This window comes from Bicyclus anynana, chromosome 7 (genome assembly GCF_947172395.1).
Source record: "Bicyclus anynana chromosome 7, ilBicAnyn1.1, whole genome shotgun sequence".
NCBI lineage: Eukaryota > Metazoa > Arthropoda > Insecta > Lepidoptera > Nymphalidae > Bicyclus > Bicyclus anynana.
This window is the reverse complement of record NC_069089.1, coordinates 9742084-9761374: the sequence shown is the minus strand read 5'-3', so window position 1 is coordinate 9761374 and position 19291 is coordinate 9742084. Positions and strand designations below refer to the sequence as shown.

General features: G+C 38.5%; 1 protein-coding gene and 1 long non-coding RNA gene across 2 annotated transcripts; both read right to left on the bottom strand.

Moving 5' to 3' along the window:
* Nucleotides 1–2943: 2943 nt before the first annotated feature.
* Nucleotides 2944–3883, bottom strand: LOC112057796 (uncharacterized). The gene is made up of 2 exons (XR_002887736.2): nt 3800–3883; nt 2944–3069 (listed from the first exon to the last, which is right to left on the bottom strand). It is a non-coding gene; the product is annotated as an uncharacterized LOC112057796 (long non-coding RNA).
* A 7265-nt stretch (nt 3884–11148) lies between these two features.
* On the bottom strand, nt 11149–19283 carry LOC112057787 (endocuticle structural glycoprotein ABD-5-like). Its single transcript, XM_024098336.2, has 3 exons — nt 19202–19283; nt 12722–12858; nt 11149–11425 (listed from the first exon to the last, which is right to left on the bottom strand). Exons 1-3 carry the CDS (start codon nt 19208–19210, stop codon nt 11221–11223), a joined length of 351 nt encoding a protein of 116 aa, XP_023954104.2. The 5' UTR covers nt 19211–19283; the 3' UTR covers nt 11149–11220.
* Nucleotides 19284–19291: the final 8 nt, after the last annotated feature.

Here is a 19291-nt window from a genome sequence, read left to right as displayed (position 1 = left end):
TTTCTAGTAGGAGAGACGAAGAGGGAATTTTTGGATTTACTCGAGCGCGGCGGATGAACCCAAGGGACTGTACCTTGAACGTTGTTGAGCACCTCCATCAAGCATGAGCCCTTTAATTGGTTCTCTTCATCATCATCATCATATTAGCCGATGGACGTCCACTGCAGGACATAGGCCTTTTTTAGGGTCTTCTAAACATGAACCACCTGCATCCAGCGAATCGCTGCGACTCACCACTCCATCTGGTGGGGGGTCGGCCAATACTGCGCTTACTAGTGCGGGGTCGCCATTCCAGTACTTTGGGACCCCAACGTCCATCGGCTCTTCGAACTATGTGCCCCGCCAATTGCCACTTCAGCTTCGCAACTCGTTGAGCTATGTCGATTGGTTCGCTTAGGGCAACAAAAACAACATAACTTCAGAAATACTCAACCAACACGTCAGTTAATGATAAGGTAGGATAGGTAATTGCTGGTGTGAATTTCGAAAATCTACCGATATGAGCGTAACGTAAGGGAGTTATCCAAAGGTTCAAATTATAACCATCAGTATTTCTGTTCTCGAGCCACGAGTGCAGTTATTTGTATACTTTGAAGGAAATAACTCCCCAATAATAATCGCTAATACTTTCTGACGATTTCAGTAAACCGAATTAAAATAATTGACTTTAAATTCTGTATTTTTTTCCATAGTCCTGAAGGTAAAGTATTATTTTTCCTATCATCTAATCTACCAAATATAATCGGCCCCCGTGACGCTTTAGTAACTGTTCAGCATCCTACTTTGTCCTTCTACTTATTTTAAAAGTCTATCAACTTGCAGAAAGAAATAAAAACCAGCAATACGAGTAAGCTAAAGTAGCAACTTTAGATATTGGGTCTCAAGGTATGTTGTATCAAATAGTGAAGTATTCACTATTGGACTTTCATATAGGGAATTCAGAGATAGTAGTATAGCAGTTAAGAGATAGAGTCCATTTACCAAATAGTAATCAGTAAAAGCAATCACACTTCACGGAGAGATAACTCTATACACCCTCACCCTTATACTCTGTAACTCTATCCAACAACTCTAACATTCTGCGTAAGTACTAATATGGTACTACTAATATAGCTTGGCAACTTCGCCCGCATATAATGGAAGTGTTATCAACAAACTTGCCAAACTATAAGGTAACCAATTAAGTTAACATTAAGCTAATGTGTTGTTTGCGCGCTGTAAGAAAGTTATAGGATTTCACGGAGTGCCAACTCAACACGCTCTAATCCAACAAACTTTTAAAGTTGTTGGATGTTGTTGTTTGATAGATCATGGTCTACTTATTATGTACTGCGTGAGTCTAACCTTACCTTATCAGCCGATAGACGTCCACTGTTGGACATAGGCCACTTGCATAGACCTCCAAGCACAACGGACTCGAGCCGCCAGCATCCAGCGGGTTCTTTTACTAAGTACCACTAGAAAGCCACGTTATATGTGAGTGCCATAGACACAGGCCTTCTAATAATATTTTTGCATGTAAAACATGCTAACATAACATTTATTAAATACAAAGACTAGAATGATAGACCAGTAACCATTTACACAAAAATATAAGAATGAACGATTTATATCAAAAACACCTTATTCTCTTTTTAACAATTCAAGATTCTTGAATTTAATTATTTTTTTAAATAAAAAAAATAAAATTATCAATTAATTTTATTTTTAATGTATGTTCACCGATTACTCGAAGACGCCTGAACCGATTTGAAAAATTCTTTTTTCGTTTTCCAATTGGTCCCTTACTAATCATGTCAGGATCTAATAATGGGATCCTGGAGAAATCGAGGGAAACTTTCAAAAATTGTAAGGGCAAATATAGTGTTTTATATTTTTTCCGTTAACCTCTTTAAAGCACTACAATTATAAGGAATGGAATTCCTCAACGGTTTACAGTAGCTACCTTGTGTTTGGGCTTAATGAATTTGTATTGATGAGAACTTTACATCTAGATGTGTTGTGACTATCATTAGGGTCTGGTGATGAAAACGAGAGACAGTTAAGGGAACTCCTCAACGTTTACAGTAGCTACATTGTGTTTGGGCTTGATTAATTTGTATTAATGAGAACTTAACATCTAGGTGTGTTGTGATTGTCATTAGGGTCTGGTGATGGAGATGAGGGACAGCTAGGGGAACTTGTCAACGGATTACGGTAGATACCTTATGTTTGAGCTTGATTAATTTATATTGATGAGAACTTTACATCTGGATGTGTTGTGACTGTCATTAGGGTGTCTGGTGATAGAGACGAACGACACCTAAGGGAGCTCCTCAACGGTTTACAGTAGCTATGTTGTATCTGGGCTTGATTTATTTATATTGATAAGAACTTTACATCTAGATGGGTCAACACAAACAAAGAAGATTTTGAGTTTTCATAATTCGTAGGGGTAATGGGTTGGGATGGTTGATTGTCTCGAGTTACTAATGATAAAAGAATAACTTCGTGGTTTAAGGACTTATAATCAAAATGTTTAATTTTTTTTTACACTTAATGGTATCACTGAAAGTGGAAAAATAAAAAAAAATATTAAAAAATTACAACCGACTTCAAAATTATAAAAATGTTTTTACTAAACTAAAAAGCCAAAACTAACATCGTATGTGTTCCCTTTTTAGTTTGCTCAGTGCGATCAGTATGAAGGCGGTAGCAAGTTAGGCGGTAAACGGCTTGAATGTATTTTATCACTAACTTGGTACCGCCCTCTAGCATACCTCAAAACCTGTAAATATACCTAAACTTTCCAGACAAAAATAACCAGTTGGTTGAACTGTAGTGGAATTTTTTAATCTTTTATGTGTGTATTTATGGTTACACAAGCAATGATAGACGATATCAGAATAGATTAAGATTTCACTGAATATACCTATTGTAAATTAAATAACATTCAATCTATCTATAATAATTTTATTTATTAGTAAAATAAATTTTGCGTTAGTTTCGAATAGCCGTGATTGACTTTAGCCGCTATCCAAGAGTGTTGCAATTAGCTCTGGATGATGAGCTTTCCGTGTCAGCATAATTCTGAAAAATATAATTCGTGATGTTACATTAAACTTCTATTTAAAATATATTTATTGTTCCTACAACACACCGAGACAAGATACCGCGTGGGTTCTCATCCCCATATCAATAATATCCCTAGAATTCCTACAAAGCGTTTTGCATCTTCATAGGTCATGCCTAGGGAATGGAAGTATTCATCTGTTTCCTACCGGTCAATTCATGTCAATAAATATGTCCACAAACATATGTCAGTTGGTGAATTGACTTGCTGGGCATTTTTTAAAGGATAAGAATATAATAGCATTTTCTAAGCAAGAATTATGAAGACGTGTGCACTGTATTGTTTGTGTAGTAGACTAATTCAAGCTAAATATATAACTTAAAAAAAAGAATTGCAAGATGATTTTACATTAGTAGACTACAGATGACATACTTGTCCAAATCTTATCATAGGATACTTATTTTGTGCAGAGCATGTACTTTTTTCTTTTAACCCACAGTTGATACTGTAATACTAAGGAAAATATATAGGGCAGTTATACTGAATACTTTACGCGTTCTACGAGGCATTGGGTTGTGTCTAAAACAAAACTTCATGGTGCTATGGATTTGTCGAAAGCAGTAGCCATTAGTTTCCATTTTGTTTGACTTTTGCAATACTGGAATTTTGAATTTTATAATAAGAAGCTAAACAAACTTACTAATGAATAATGAAGTTGTTAATTTTGTACAAGTGTACCATACTTACAAGTCAAAGGTCAAAGTCATCATTCTGATACTTTTCGTGTTGTCTGCCCTCTGGAGCTCTATAAAAGCGTCTGTGTGAGTTTCTAGCAATAAAAAATAACATTATTTAGAGAAATACGTTATGCTACATATCGCAAATATTATTGGGGTATTATTCTGAAATAATTATGATGTGTGGTATAATGTAGCAATAAAGATATTTTCTTTCTTGCAAATATTAATACCTATATTTATCCGTCACTATCGGACCCGGGTAAGCTTCGCTTAGACTTGTGCACTTCTTCCTTATCCCTACTCTACACCACACTACCCCTACCCTATCCCTACCCTACCCGTACCCTATCCCTACCCTAAATTATTTACTTAACCTTAGAGATTGATTAAGTACATACGTTAAAGCCTGTTTTTTTTAATAAGTTACAAATGTACTTTCAGATTTTTCCCTAAACTAGTAGCAAAAGATGGCATTTTTTTCAATTTACTCGTTTTCGTTTAAAGTTCTCGTTTTACTGAGTAAAGTACCCCGTTAATTTGGATTCCCATGAAAGTGTCGAAATATACAATTTTTGCGTAATAAACAGCCGTATCTTTGTTACGTTTGACCTTTGATTTTTTACAGCTTCAAGACACTTGAACAAGAATTGAAACTATATATACTTGCACAGGAATAGAAACTATATATACTCAGGTGCCCTTTAAGCACCTGAGTATACATAGTTTCAATTTAACTGAACACCTCGCTTTCTCGAGTTAAAGGGTCTTGTGACAGACAAAGGAAGACAGGTGATTTGCTTTCGAAAAATTGTCCTTGCCTTATCCACTACATAGGTTATGGCAAAAAAGCTTTAAATATTGTTGTTCGTTTATCAGTTTCTTTGTTTTCAAATTAGTAGATATACCTTTGTGACTGTGAGCTACTGCCACTGCCTTGTGATGAGCCAGTACCAGCACTACCAGAAGACCCACCAGATGGAGGAGAGAGACCCAAAATGTCTGCAATTACTTCTTTAATTTTGTTTTTTATATCTTCAACCAGCGAGCCAAAGAACCTGAAAAGATTTTTGTAATGTACAATAATTCTTCAACATAAAGATACGTATGGGTACATACTACATAATTTATTATTATCTGTTTATTTAACGGCCTTCTACGGGACTAGAACCCCGTCCTTATAGGAGAGAGGATATAATGGAACTTAGAACCATCACGCTACCCTAAGTGGGTTAGCAGACTTAGGACGTTGAACTTTTACGTTCACTAACAAATGTTGATGATACTAACCGGGACCACAGAACATAGAACGCCCAAGCAATAGAAAGACCGACGGGGCGGAGCCCGCGTATCCTCATATATGAAGAAGTACGCTAATGTGTTTGCATTAAAAGAAAAAAGACTTACTATTTAAAGTACTAATTAAAGTTTACTCTATAAGACCTCTATTAAGTTAAATTTTCGTTTTACTATAAATTCAATTTTCTCGAAAAAATAAAAGATAACCAGTTTTTTGAAAGATTTTTGCTCTAAATATTAAAGAAACTAAGATCTTTTTCAAACACTGAAGATTAAAATATTTCTTATTTTCAGTCAACATCATAATTTCTAACTATGTACGGAGTTTGTTAGTGTGCTATATTTTTTAGTGTTAAAAATTAACAATGACAGAAACGAATTCTAGGATATTTACAATTCCGTGACGACCGGGACGGACATATTAACATGCTCTCCGAGAGTGTAATACTAAAGCCAACTTCGCTGAGATTTTTTACTGAAAATTTCTAAGAAGAAAGAAAATCTCAGTATTTCACAGCTCGAACTGAAGACCCAAACATAGGACCTTGTGATCCACAGCCACAGAACCACTGGGCCAACGAGCTTACTATCTATAACTTACTAGCGGACGCCCGCGACTTCATCCACGTGGAATTCAGTTTTTCACATATTCCGCGGGAACCATGAATTTTTCCGGGATAAAAGTAGCCTATGTGTAAATCCAGAGTAATATCAACTTCCATTTCAAATTTCATACTTACACACACATTTCGCCTGTATAATATTAGTGTGATTTTACAGTTAGTTTATACTTACAGTCTCCGGTTGGCAAATGGCAGGTTATCCAACTGATCCGACAACTCCTCCATATTGCGCATTAACCTACGAACTGGCGCAGTTGGTGGTGCGAAAATTTGTGACGCTGTTTCTTGCCCAAAAAACAACACCCCAAAGGCAAGTAGGACTACCTGTGGATACAAAAATAGGTTTTGATTTTTGACGAGACAACGTCTTATAATTCGATGGAGTCAGCTGCACACTCTAAAAAATATGACGTCATGCGTCGTTGCCTAGCTCTAGGGTTGCTAACTTTTTTTACAAGAAATAAAGTATATTCTGGTCCATGAAGATTATTAAACAGCATTTTAGAAAAACGAATATTTTCTTTTGAGAAAAGCTTCCATTCCTTTTTTCTTATGACGTTGTCACGTTCAACTATCGTCAGTAAACCGACTTTACAGACAACCGATTTTTTTAATACTACACGCACGAGGAGGCACATAGTCGCAGGTGTAGGTAGTGAGTGCTATTACTACATTTTAGGGCTCCTAGGGTTTTTAGTTTTACCATGTCCTATTTTACCTGTCTATCTGTTTGTCTGTCTGTCCGCGGCTTAGTTCAGAGACTATTACTACTAGAAAGATGTAATTTACATATTATGTACACTAAAAATGTCGCAAAGTCGTAAATTGATTTGGAAAAATATGTTATGTTGGGGTTACGAGAAAAAAGTCATCCCCACTTTACATGTAGTGGAGGTCCACTACATGTAAAGTGGGGATGACTTTTTCTCGTTTATCTTATAGTTGGCTCTTTAAAAATATGGTTATCTGAAAACAATACTCTTCATTACGACTAACGACACTCCATATCTTTGGATAGGTCTCTGAACGATATGAGGGGTCTGCCAACTATTTTATCCGTTTATAAAATATTAAGATTTTAATGCTAATTTTGGTTTTTGTCTACTGTCCCCCGTCTACCAGCTAAACGTGAGAATACCAGTATAAAATATAGCCTTTATTACTCGCTAATAATATGGCTTTCTATTGAAGAAAAGATTTTTAAAAATCTTATCTCTACATTAAAGTTTAAGTAACTTTTTCACTTACCACTTTCATATTTAGTAACATGATGACACAAAATATATTTCCTCGAAACTTTATCTGTAAGTTTAATATATTTTTTGTTATCACTTATTAGTAATTAACTTCGAAATAATATTATTAGCACAATTCTTCATATATTCGTTATGATTCGAATAAAAGAAAAATATGATTTTTTGTTGATCTTACCCTCGTGGTTTCTAGAACCAATGTAGTTCTAGCAATGAAATTTATGTCTGTAGCCAAAGTTCCTTAAATACTGACTTTGCATTAAATTAAAAAAAATATTGTACACAACAATGAATAATCGATTACTTTCACAACATAATAATCTCAGAATAAATAAAATAACATATACAAAAAACATAATAATATGATTGTATTTTGTTTTTAAACTTGTTGTTCTAATAAAACGAATTTAAAGTATTTCACCGACCATGAATCATTGATTTATTTTTGTGATTTATTAATCGCATTTGAATTTGTAGATGGTTTTGAGTTTGGTTGGGTCTGTGTTATAATTTTCCGATTTACGACTTTTCCCAGTACATTACGATACGGATCCGTATCCATTTTGTGTCCAACAAGTAATAGTGAGTTTTATGCTTTATTACATATCATCATCATCATCATCAGGTGCCCTCTTCAAACTGAAGTTAGGCGGTCAGATGGAGAAAACTTTTATCACTACAGATATTTTTCAGCTGGCTGTAATTACTCTTGGTCTACTCCATAATATCGTCCACCCATTTACGTCGCTGCCGTCCTCGTGCTCTTTTACCGACTATCTTGCCTTCTAAGATCAACCTAGGAAACTCGTAGAGGTGTCCTCTTTGTAGATGTCCGAAAAATGCAACCTTCCGCCTCATTACAGTTGTCATAAGCTTGCGCTTGCAGTTTGCTCTCTCCAGCACTTTATTATATAAACATTTAATTTATTAGGATTAGGATTCGGAGGTTGCCATGTTATCACCTTAAAAGCTACAGTTCGTAGTAAAAAAAAATTACCACACCTGATAGATGGTTTTGAGTTTGGTTCAAAATTATAAAAAAAATGCAAGATTTTGTTTAAGCCGTTTTTATATACTAGAATTTAATCAAAAATATTATCATTATATCACATAAGTGTTCATTATGAATGACTACGTATACGTAATACGCTTTGAGGTCTCCATCTCTGTCGTCTCGAGCAGTTATGACAAACTTCCCACGGAGAGACCGGTCTGGCCAAGCGTGATATGTCCTTCAGTCGGTACCTACCATGCTCCGTTTCCAGGAGTCCTAATTTTACTCCTGTTTTCAAAGCCCTAGAAAAAAAAATTTTCTTAATAATTAATTAAATTTAAATTTTGTTAAAAACATGTTATAAAACTTTCCCAGTATTTTTTTTTTTATTTTCTCGGCCTCCTTAGACCGTATCAATAATGAGGTAAGGCATGATTATAGTCAAGGGTAAAGCCTTTTAGTAGTAGTAGATATGTGATAGAGCTTATGTGACAAATGGCACTACTATTAATTTTGTTTATCTAAAGCCCTTAAATGAAAAAAAAAGTCTAAAAACCGGCCAAGTGCGTGTCGGGCCTAGCGCAGTGTGGGGTTCCGTTGATTAAATTAGCTCGCATAAATGGATCCCTAAACTGAAAAATGGTGGTGTCACACATTTTTTATGATACACAAATCATTCTCAGTTTAGTTTTCAATTAGTAAGCCATGCTCAAGGTCATAAACCCAGTCACAGGCAGTCGCTGGATGGTTTTTATATTAATCATCGAAAGACGTAAGTCTATAAAATAATTAATATAAAAATTAATGAATACCTTCCAATTTTACGACCGATGTACGAATCTCTAATTTTGTATTCCAGTTTTATAAATTTAGTTATTGTTCTAGATGTCCAACTTGTATTTTTTGTTAATTTTTTAATTGCTGACAGCACAACTTCTTTGATAGTGTAATTTTCAGTTCTTCGAGGCATCTTGATCTATATTCATAGATTATTGAAGTAAAATGTTTTTCATTTAATAATAATAGCACATGCTGTATACCAAGATTCATTTAGTTATAATTTATATGCGTAGGTGCTAACTTCTAAGTTGCAATGAGTCTCTGAAAAGAAAATCCATTTCTATAGTATATAAATCCAAAATGTAATATTTATAGACGACCTGTGGTTTCATACACGTAGTTCCCGGTCCCGTGAGAATATGGAGACAAAATATAGCCAACACTTACAAATAACGTGGTTTTTTTAGTAATAAAATAATTCTTAAAATCGGTTAAAATCTCTGGATCTACTATCCAGAAATTTTTAACACAAACTTTACCTCTTTAAAATATTAGATTTGTTGAAAAAATTGTCAGCTGAACACAAAATATTGAATAAAATGTTATGTTGTAGTTGTGAAGTTTGTACCTTAACATCATTTTAAATATTACTTTAACTAATGTTTGTTCATTATTCCTTATGTGTATTGATAATAAACACCTACAGTTAAACTTGTCGGTTAACTGTAGGTGTTTATTATCAATACACTAAAAGGGCGACTCCATTTTCTATTAAAGACTATACTTATCTACCGAACCAGTAAAATTATTGCAACTAAAACGTGCCACAGACATGCATAGTTTTAACTGAACAGTCGAACCGTTCAGTAAAATCGTACGTGTGTACGATCACTTTTAACGCTTTTAACTGTACGGTTTTATCTAACGATTTTGATTGAAAATTCAGTTATATAAAACTATACAGTTAAAGCTTATACTGAGCCGCGATAGCTCAGTGGATATGACCACTACCTCCGATTCCGGAGGGTTCGAATCCGGTCCGGGGCGTGCACCTCCAACTTTTCAGTTGTTTGCATTTTAAGAATTTAAATATCACGTATCTCAAACGGTGAAGGAAAACATCGAGAGGAAACCTGCATTTCAGAGATTTTTTTCTCTTTTCTTTGCGTGTGTGAAGTCTGCCAATCTGTATTGGGCCAGCGTGGTGGACTATTGGCCTAACCCCTCTCATTCTGAGAGGAGACTCGAGTTCAGTAGTGAGCCAAATATAGGTTGATAACGGCTTACAGTTAAAAGTAGCGCCAGTAACATTTTTTTCAAGAATTAAATTGTTATCAATTTTCAAAAAAAAACATCAAAACATTTTTTTTCAACATTTCTACCGCTACTTACCCTACTCATATAAACACTAAGAAATTCTTATCGTAGCAAAATTTTGGATGCAAATCGAAATTTTCGATGATTTTTTGGTAAATGTCAGTCGGTATTTGAATTACGTCAAGTTTATGTCCAACAAAGAGTTTATCTATATAATAAAGAGGTAAAGAAGAATCCCTAGCCCCGGCCTATCTACCCACCCGGTAATTTACTTATATCTAAAAATATTTTGATAATTATATTCTACTTTATTAATGAAATCATTACTTTGTCAAAAAAAGTTTGCTACAACGTTTTACGACATTTTTAATTCATCTTTAATTAGTCCAAAGAGGAACAACGTACGATCGTCGAATACGGCCTGAGTTTAATCGTTTGTTAAGCTTGTTGGTTACAGAAAATAATTATACAGCTTCACATGTTACTTCACCGCTTTGGTACACCAGCGAACATTTGCCTTAGAATAGTGATGAAAAAATTTAATTTGTCTTCGAGAAACATACAATTATTAAACCAATTATTTAACTAGATCCTTATTTATCATCTCTTGTCTGGTCAAGTTGTAGAGGGTAATATCTGGATACACTGAACTGATTTTAAAAACCCTTTTACCAATATAAAACCACGTTACTTGTGAGTGTCATAGGCTATTGCTTATCTCTGTATTTCCTTAGGAACAGAAACTACGTGAGTGACACCGTAGTCTGTTACTATTTAATAATGTACAAATGAGTCGTGGTGTTATTTTCTCATAGACAATTAATTACGACCATAGTAACTTTTTAAGGATTAATTTATATCATGAATATCTAAAGTACTCGTAGGTATTCATACTGCAAATTTAATAAAAATAATTAAACTTCGTTTTATTTCCGATAACTAATTAAATTTTCCTTTACAGAATGTTGCAATATTCTGAAGAATATGTAAAATCATTAAAAATACACTAGGTAGTCAGCATATAAAAAAGTTGTTCAAAAATATAACATTTTAATAAAGATTAAGCAACTAAAAGAAAGACCATATTCAAATTATTTTACAAAAAGTTTATTAATAATTAAGATTAATTGGCAAGAGTATTTACATTTTTCTACAACAGATTTCTTCATCCCCGGTTCTGGCCACCACCTGGACCTTGTTCTATCGTGGGGTTGAAGCCGTTTTCATCCGCTACGTAGGTCACGACGTAGGTGACACCATCAGGGGCTGTCCAGCTATACGAACCTTTCACAGACATAGCTTCGTTCTCGGTGCCCACGTTTTTCAATTCGCCTTGCTCTTCCTTTTTAGTACCATCACTTAGTTCAAATCTATAAAAATAAAAAGTCATTCAATCCCCATTATCATCATGAACGAGCCTTTAGCATCAATGATGAACGATGGAAAATGTCCATTGATCATATCAGCCGATGAACGTGACTTTGAAAGATTACAATCCTGACTCGCCTGCGTACAGCGAATCCCTTCTACTCTCGTGTTGTCTGCGCAAACTGCGCTTTCTAGTGCGGGGTCGCTATTACGGCCCCAACGTCTTTTAGGCTTCTGCCGTGGCTAGTTACCACCCTACCGGTAAAAGACGTACCGCCTAGCGATTTAGCGTTCCGGTACGATGCCGTGTAGAAATCGAAAAGGGTGTGGATTTTCATCCTCCTCCTAACAAATTAGCCCGCTTCCATCTTAGACTGCATCATCACTTACCATCAGGTGAGATTGTAGTCAAGGGCTAACTTGTAAAGAATAAAAAAAAAAAAGTCTATCGGCTCTTGGAACTATGTGCCTCGCCCATTGCCACTTCATCTTCGCTTTTTATTTAAGAACACACTCTGTGAAGATAATGACAGGGACCCGACGGCTTATCATACTCCAATTACTAGCCACTAATTTCCCGATTCCGGACCATAGCTCTAGACTTTTAAATAATAAGTTAGGGTAGGGGTAGTTGAAAGTTTACATCGAGTTTTACGCGGATGAAGTCGCGAGCGTCTGATGGTTATTTATTAATATTAAAATGAGTACATTAAAACTTCGAAGGACGACAGACTCATTGCCACGTCAGATTTAAGTACTAGTTTCAAGCTAATAATAATCATAGCAAGTATTTGTGAATAAAACATTGCTAATTTCTAAAATTATTTCTCTTAGCAATGTTGCAAATATTTCTGTTTTTATGGAAGGCTGTTTACTCGTAAGTATGGAAGATGTATTCGTAAGAGCACCTAGACATGACAACTTTTCAATCATAGGACTAAATATTTTTGTTATTTATTTCAGGCTACCGTTACGTCAACTACAACAACGAGTACCATTGTTGTACACAACTGTTGTATCTGCTGTTGTATGTTGTACACAATGTTCTGGAATTTCTAGTCATATTTAGAAAACCAAAAAATAAATTGATTTTTTATGTCCTTTTATACCTTACGCATTGGACTTTAAAATAACTAGGTCTCTCTTAGGTGCAAATTAAATGCTGCTAATATCTTGAAAGAACAAAATGCTGCTAATATATCTATGGTTCATAATACAATCTAGGGCCTCATCACAATAAACATGCAAACAATTCTTTGTTTAATAACAAAATAATATGTTGTGACGTAAATACGTACGCATATTTGTAGGAGCCGAGTCCATCGTTGTCAGTTTCGTATCTCAATATTTGGACGTCCTGTGGGTTGGATCCCGAAGGCGGAGCTTGTCCAAGGGAAGCTGCTGAGGCCAGCGCTACACAAGCTAGGATCACCAACTGGAAGAAAATTATAGACGTATTTAAAATTTACGCCATGCAAACGATTCACACCAATATTATAAATACTCTGTAGTAAGTCTGTCTGTGTGTTCTTCATGGTTAATCTACTCAACCGAATACGATCAAATTTGGTATAGAGATAAATTGGACATTCGACCAGAACCAAAAAATATATATGTACAAAGAATGTAATAGTTATATAGTTTATGCCGGAAAAAATCATGGTTCCTGCACAATTTAAAAAAAAACAGATCGAACGAGCGAACGGTGTCGCTGGCGTCCGCTAGTAATAAATAAATAGATTATGTAAATATCATTATTTGATAAAAAAATTACAAGTGGAAGTGTGATATTTAAAATGTTATTTTAAATATCACACTTCCACTTATAAGTGAAAGTGTAATACTTAAGTTATAATTATGTTTTTTGGAATCGTAAAAGTGCTAGAGCACTTGAGAAACCGCAGTTATCTTGAGATCAAAGTCAATTTAAATTTATTTATATGGCTAGCTGACGCCGTGCGGTTTTACCCACGTGGTTCTCGTTGCCGTAGCAATACGGGGATAAACATTTAAAACTACTCGTAATTTGCTTTGTAATATTGATCCAAAGATGATTTCAACTAAAAAGTGTTAAGCTTCATGTGCCTGTAATTTTACCGGCAACTATATAACAGGTTGTCCCTTAAATAACACGACATAGACTGTAAATCATTATCAACCCATATTCGGCTCACTGATGGCCACGAGTCTCCTCTCAGAATGAGAGGGGTTAGGCCTATTAATACGTCTACCATGCTGGCCCAATGCGGATTGGCAGACTTCACACAGAGAAGAATCACAGTACAGAATGAAGAAAAATTTCAGGTATGCAGGTTTTCTCATGACGTTTACCTTCAACGTTTGGGACACGTGATATTAAATTTCTTAAAAAGCACATAACTGTAAAGTTGGACGTGCATGTCCCGGACCGGATTCGGACCTACGCCCTCCGGAATCGGGGGAAGAGGTCATATCTTCTGGGCCATCACGGTTATCACTCTCCCTCTTCTTATTAAACTTTCCACTTAAGTTTTGTTACTTTAAGTGCACAGGTATATAATCAAAACTATGTAATTTTGCAACACAGAGTACGACCAAATTGCACTGAAGGTATGTATTTTGTAGAAAAATTAATATAACTTAAAACCGAAACATTACGGCTAATATATATTTCGTTTTTTAGTAGGCCTTCATGTCAGCTATCATTCTGTAGAGTATGTCGTGTTATTTACGGAACAGCCTGTATACACTAGTTCCACGCACACAATATCGTTTAGCCGCAGAAATAATTATGTCGGTGGACTACCCCAGACGAGGGTACGGGACGACGACGATATCTCTACTACTGTTTTATTTTTGTACAGCGGCATGCTTGCAATCACAAGTGCAATGCAGTGAATTTTTCTTAAAAAAAAAATAAAATCCAACAATTTAGATATTTTTTGTAGGCCTGACCTATCGAACCCATGGATCTAATTATATAATAATAATAATAATAATAATATCGTTCGTATCGTAATAGTATCGTTCCAAACAACAATTTAGATATTTTTTGTAGGCCTGACCCAGGTATCGAACCCATGGATCTAATTATATAATAATAATAATAATAACGCCGTGTGGCACCGGCATACGCCGTGTGGCACCGGCAGATTAGAATGTTGCCACCCCTATCTTTCCCGAGGGTGTCGTAAGAGGCGACTAAGGGACATCGGAGAACCGTTTGGTATCTTTTGGTTCTCCGAAATCAAGCTAGCTGGCTTAAAAAAACAGCCTCCTCGGGGACCTGAGTGGACCCCGGGTGATGTAACCTCCACTCACCCCCCCCTAAAAAATATGATGATGGAACAACAGAGAGCGCGATTAGGGCCGCTACCTGGGGGCCGCCAGGGCGCGTCTGGGGCTGGCGCTGGACGTGGCAGCATGCGAGCCGCCAGCCAACATAGTCGACCGGCACTACCACCTGACCGGTCGACACTTCCATCATCCCCATCAGAGGGCTTGGCTTCGACAGGGTCCCCTAGGGCCCAATCTTCGGTGCCCGCCGCTGGTGGCGTACGGCGCATGAAATGGACATGCGACATGAATAAAAATGTCATGCGCGCGTACTACAGGGCTACAGGGGGAGAAACCGGACGGACTGGCTACCGAGCAGCAATGTACCGCGAGTTCTTGCTGCTTGAGCCGCACTTAACTGTCACGGAACAGAACCTAGCAGATCGAGCTCGGTTTATTCAGCGTTCTAACATCTTCAACGCGACCGAGCTCGAACGATTACGACGTGAGGCTGTTCCCGAAGTGCCAACCTCTTCTGCAGAGCAAATCGTCTCACCGGCGGCGCCTGTCCGCGAAGAGACTGAACCTATGTCCCAAGATTTGCATGCAGAGGAGGAGGACACTGAGGGAACCGTCTCCCTTGATTTAGAGCGGATGAGAAGGATCCTAGAAGAGACGATTGCTGAAATCCGTAATGCTCCTCTAGAGAATCGTCCGCGGCTCTCCCGTATTGCGCTAAATATAGCGACGCGGGATGTCATTGAGGCTGTCAACAAAATGCTGCCCCAACATCTGGCGGGCAGCACTGGTCTGGATGATACGGCTTCTATCCTTTTCGGGGCAGCCCTAACCGTCCACCGTTTCATTGGTATCAAAACCAAGGAACCTGGACGCCCGGGGCGTTCTGTTAATAACATCAGAGCAGAACCAGCCTGGAAGAGAAGGATAGAACGCCGTATCACCCTTGCCAGAGGCCTCATTGGCAGACTGCTATGCTTCAGGTTGGGCAATAGAAGGCCAAGGATTGTGCGCTCCGTCAGAATAGCCTTTAACGGGCTCGGGGTTAGGCTGGATCAGCCGGACATAACCCTAAAACTGACGGAGCGCATCGACGACCTGAAGCAGAAAATCGCTGCATGGGGGAACCGCATACGACGATACTCGGAAAGAGTTGAGCGATTTCAGCAAAATCGTCTTTTCTCGAGTGATCAGAAAAGGTTCTACAACAGATTGGAGTGTCCTGCAGTCTGTTCTACCTCTCCACAGCCGAATCCGGCTGACCTTATCGCTTTTTGGCGAAACATATGGTCAAGAGAGGTAGAGCACGATGAGGTTCCTTGGATTTCGGCGATAGAGGAGACATGTGCCGCAATCAGGCCGATGAACCCAGTCGCCATCTCTACGGAGGATGTAGTTGGTGCAGTAAGGCGGGCCGCGAACTGGAAAAGTCCGGGGCCCGACGGACTGCATCACTACTGGCTGAAGGCGTTCTCGACTTGCCATGTCACCTTGGCTCGCCAATTCCAAGAGGCTCTCGAGCAAGGGACACTCCCGAACCTTTTCACCACCGGGATCACTCATTTAGCTCCAAAGACCACCGACACCGTAGATCCCTCAAAATACCGCCCCATCACGTGTCTTACTTCCATCTATAAGACACTGACATCCGTTCTGAGCTCTAAGATAACTCGTCATGTAGACGATAATAACATCATGTCTGGGGCTCAGAACGGATGTCGGGGTGGTAGTCGTGGTACCAAGGAGCTCCTTCTCATCGACTCCGTCGCGGGCCAATTGGTCAAGCGCAACCGCCGGAATTTTGCCGCAGCCTGGATTGACTATAAAAAGGCATTCGACTCGGTGCCTCATTCGTGGCTCTTGAGGGTCCTTGAGCTGTACAAAATCGATTGTACAGTTCAAGACTTCCTCCGGTCATGTATGGGGCAATGGAGCACGATCCTTTGTCTCCATGGCGAGCGGTTGGCGGCTGCCGATGACCGGATTAGGATACGCCGGGGTATCTTCCAGGGTGACTGTCTGAGTCCACTATGGTTTTGCTTGGCCTTGAATCCTCTCAGTACATTACTAGAGGGTTCGGGAACAGGCTTTCAGTTTCGGAGAGGAGGGACAAAAGTGCCTCACCTTCTCTACATGGACGACCTCAAACTGCTAGCGCCCAATGCTACCCGACTGCAGGAATTACTGAATCTCACCACGGGATTCAGTAATTCCATCAGAATGGAGCTGGGACTAGACAAGTGTGCGGTCTTGCATGTGGAGAGGGGTCAGGTCACTCATACGGTCGGGATCAATTCTGACCTGCTTAACATCAAGACCCTTTCTGAAACTGAATCTTACCGGTATCTGGGCATGTCACAATCTATAGGGGTGCAAGAGGCGGACATGAAACAGTCAGTTTGCGAGGGTTTTTATCGACGTCTGACAAAGATCTGTAAAAGTTATTTGTCGGGCGCCAATAAGATTCGAGCTTATAACGGCTGGGTCATGCCTGTTCTCATGTACACCTTTGGCGTGCTCAGATGGACTCAGACCGAATTAGACGTCCTGGATAGAAGGGTCCGCACGACTATGACTCTCTATCGTATGCATCACCCAAAATCGTCTGTCATGAGATTGTATGTCCCCCGAAAGTGTGGTGGTCGAGGCCTACTTAGCGCCAAGACCATGCACAATCGGGAGATATGCAGCCTCAGGACCTACTTCGAGACGAAAAGGGAGTCCCCGATGCATACAGAAGTCATAGCATGTGATAAAGAACTCACCCCGCTATCCTTGGCCAACAGCGAATGGCAAAAACCAGTGGTACAGAGCATCTCTGACCGGGAGACCGTATGGAAGGGGAAGGAGCTGCACGGACGCTTTTTTAAGGCTCTTCATGAGCCCCATGTCAGTAAAAAAGCGTCTGTGCAGTGGCTGCGCTTCGGTGACCTCTTTGGGGAAACCGAAGGGTTTGTCTTTGCGATACAAGATCAGGTGGTAAAGACGCGGAACTACCGAAAGTACATTCTGAAGGATGGCACTCAAGACATCTGTCGAGCCTGTCGCCATCCCGGCGAGTCACTCAGACATGTCCTTTCGGGTTGTTCAGCTCTTGCCAACACTGAGTATCTGCACAGACACAACCAAGCAGCCAAAATCCTTCACCAAGAGCTTGCTCTGATGTACGGTCTCCTGGACCAGAGGTTGCCTTATTACAAGTACACACCGGTGCCAGTGCTTGAACGCGACGGAGTCCGGCTCTATTGGGACCGGTCCATTATCACGGACAGGACTATTCTTGCGAATAAGCCTGACATCGTGGTGTTGGACCGGGCACAGTCGAGGGTGTTTTTAGTGGACATCACAATTCCATATGACGAGAACCTTGTGAGAGCTGAGACAGAGAAAAAACGTAAATATCTAGATCTGGCTCACGAGGTTACCGCCATGTGGCATGTGGAGTCCACTGAAATCATCCCCATCGTTATATCTGCCAACGGTTTGATCCCAGTCAGCCTCGCTCACCATCTGAGGCGGCTGGGGTTCCGTGGCAGTTCGCTCGCAGGCAAGATGCAAAAAGCGGTCTTGCTGGACTCGGCTAGGATAGTCCGCCGGTTTCTCCACCTGTCGCCCTGACCCCCGGCCGTTTGGTCTCCCTGCCGGGGTGAATCCTCCGCCCGGTGCATATATGTATTTATGTAATATATATTTAAGTTTATTTATTTTGTGTATTTAAGTAAGTTTATTTATTTTCCCTTTGGCTTTTATATATATTTATTTTGTACCGGGCGTGAGAGTAGAATGCATGTATAATAATAATAATAATATCGTTCGTATCGTAATAGTATCGTTCCAAACAACAATTTAGATATTTTTTGTAAGCCTGACCCAGGTATCGAACCCATGGATCTAATCTTATACTACATCTGAACTAGTTAACCATTGGGCTAAAGAGACAGTTATTTATTAGGTAATTCAATAACATGCAGTCTATCTTTGAGACTGCATCGTTCCAAACAATAATTTAGAAATTCTTGTAAGGCTGACTCGGGTATTGAACCCATGGATCTAATTATATACAACTGAACTAGTTAACCATTTGGCTAAAGAGACAGTTATTTATCATGTAATTCAATAATATGCAGTCAATCTTTGAGACTGCATCGTTCCAAACAACAATTTAGATATTTTTTGTAAGGCTGTCTCTGGTATTGAACCCATGGATCTAATTATATACAGCTGTGCTGGTTAACCATTGGGCTAAAGAGACAGTTATTTATTATGTTATTCAATAATATGCAGTCTATCTTTGAGACTGCATCATTCCAAACACTCGAGATTTATTTATCAAATATTTTATCAATCCTCATTGCCCTGGTACATGAATTAATAATTCCTTATCAACACAACACACACACAAATCACTCAATTCGTCACAAACGTTTAGCGCGCATTATTTTGTATCTATGTTACGTATATTGCCGAACAAAAATATTTTTTTAAACCACACAATATTTACTAACCAGTTTCATGGTTACAATAGGATGATTGTATCGTCTTCACTTGAAAACTGATTACTTGACAAAGCCCAACGCGTGTTTTATACTTACGAT

What these genes read in the sequence shown, in the direction of transcription:
- LOC112057787 (XM_024098336.2), bottom strand. An exon ending in CTCGGCTCCTACAAATATGC is followed by an intron (nt 11,426 to 12,721) that starts GTACGTATTTAC and finishes TTATTTTTATAG; the next exon opens with ATTTGAACTAAGTGATGGTA.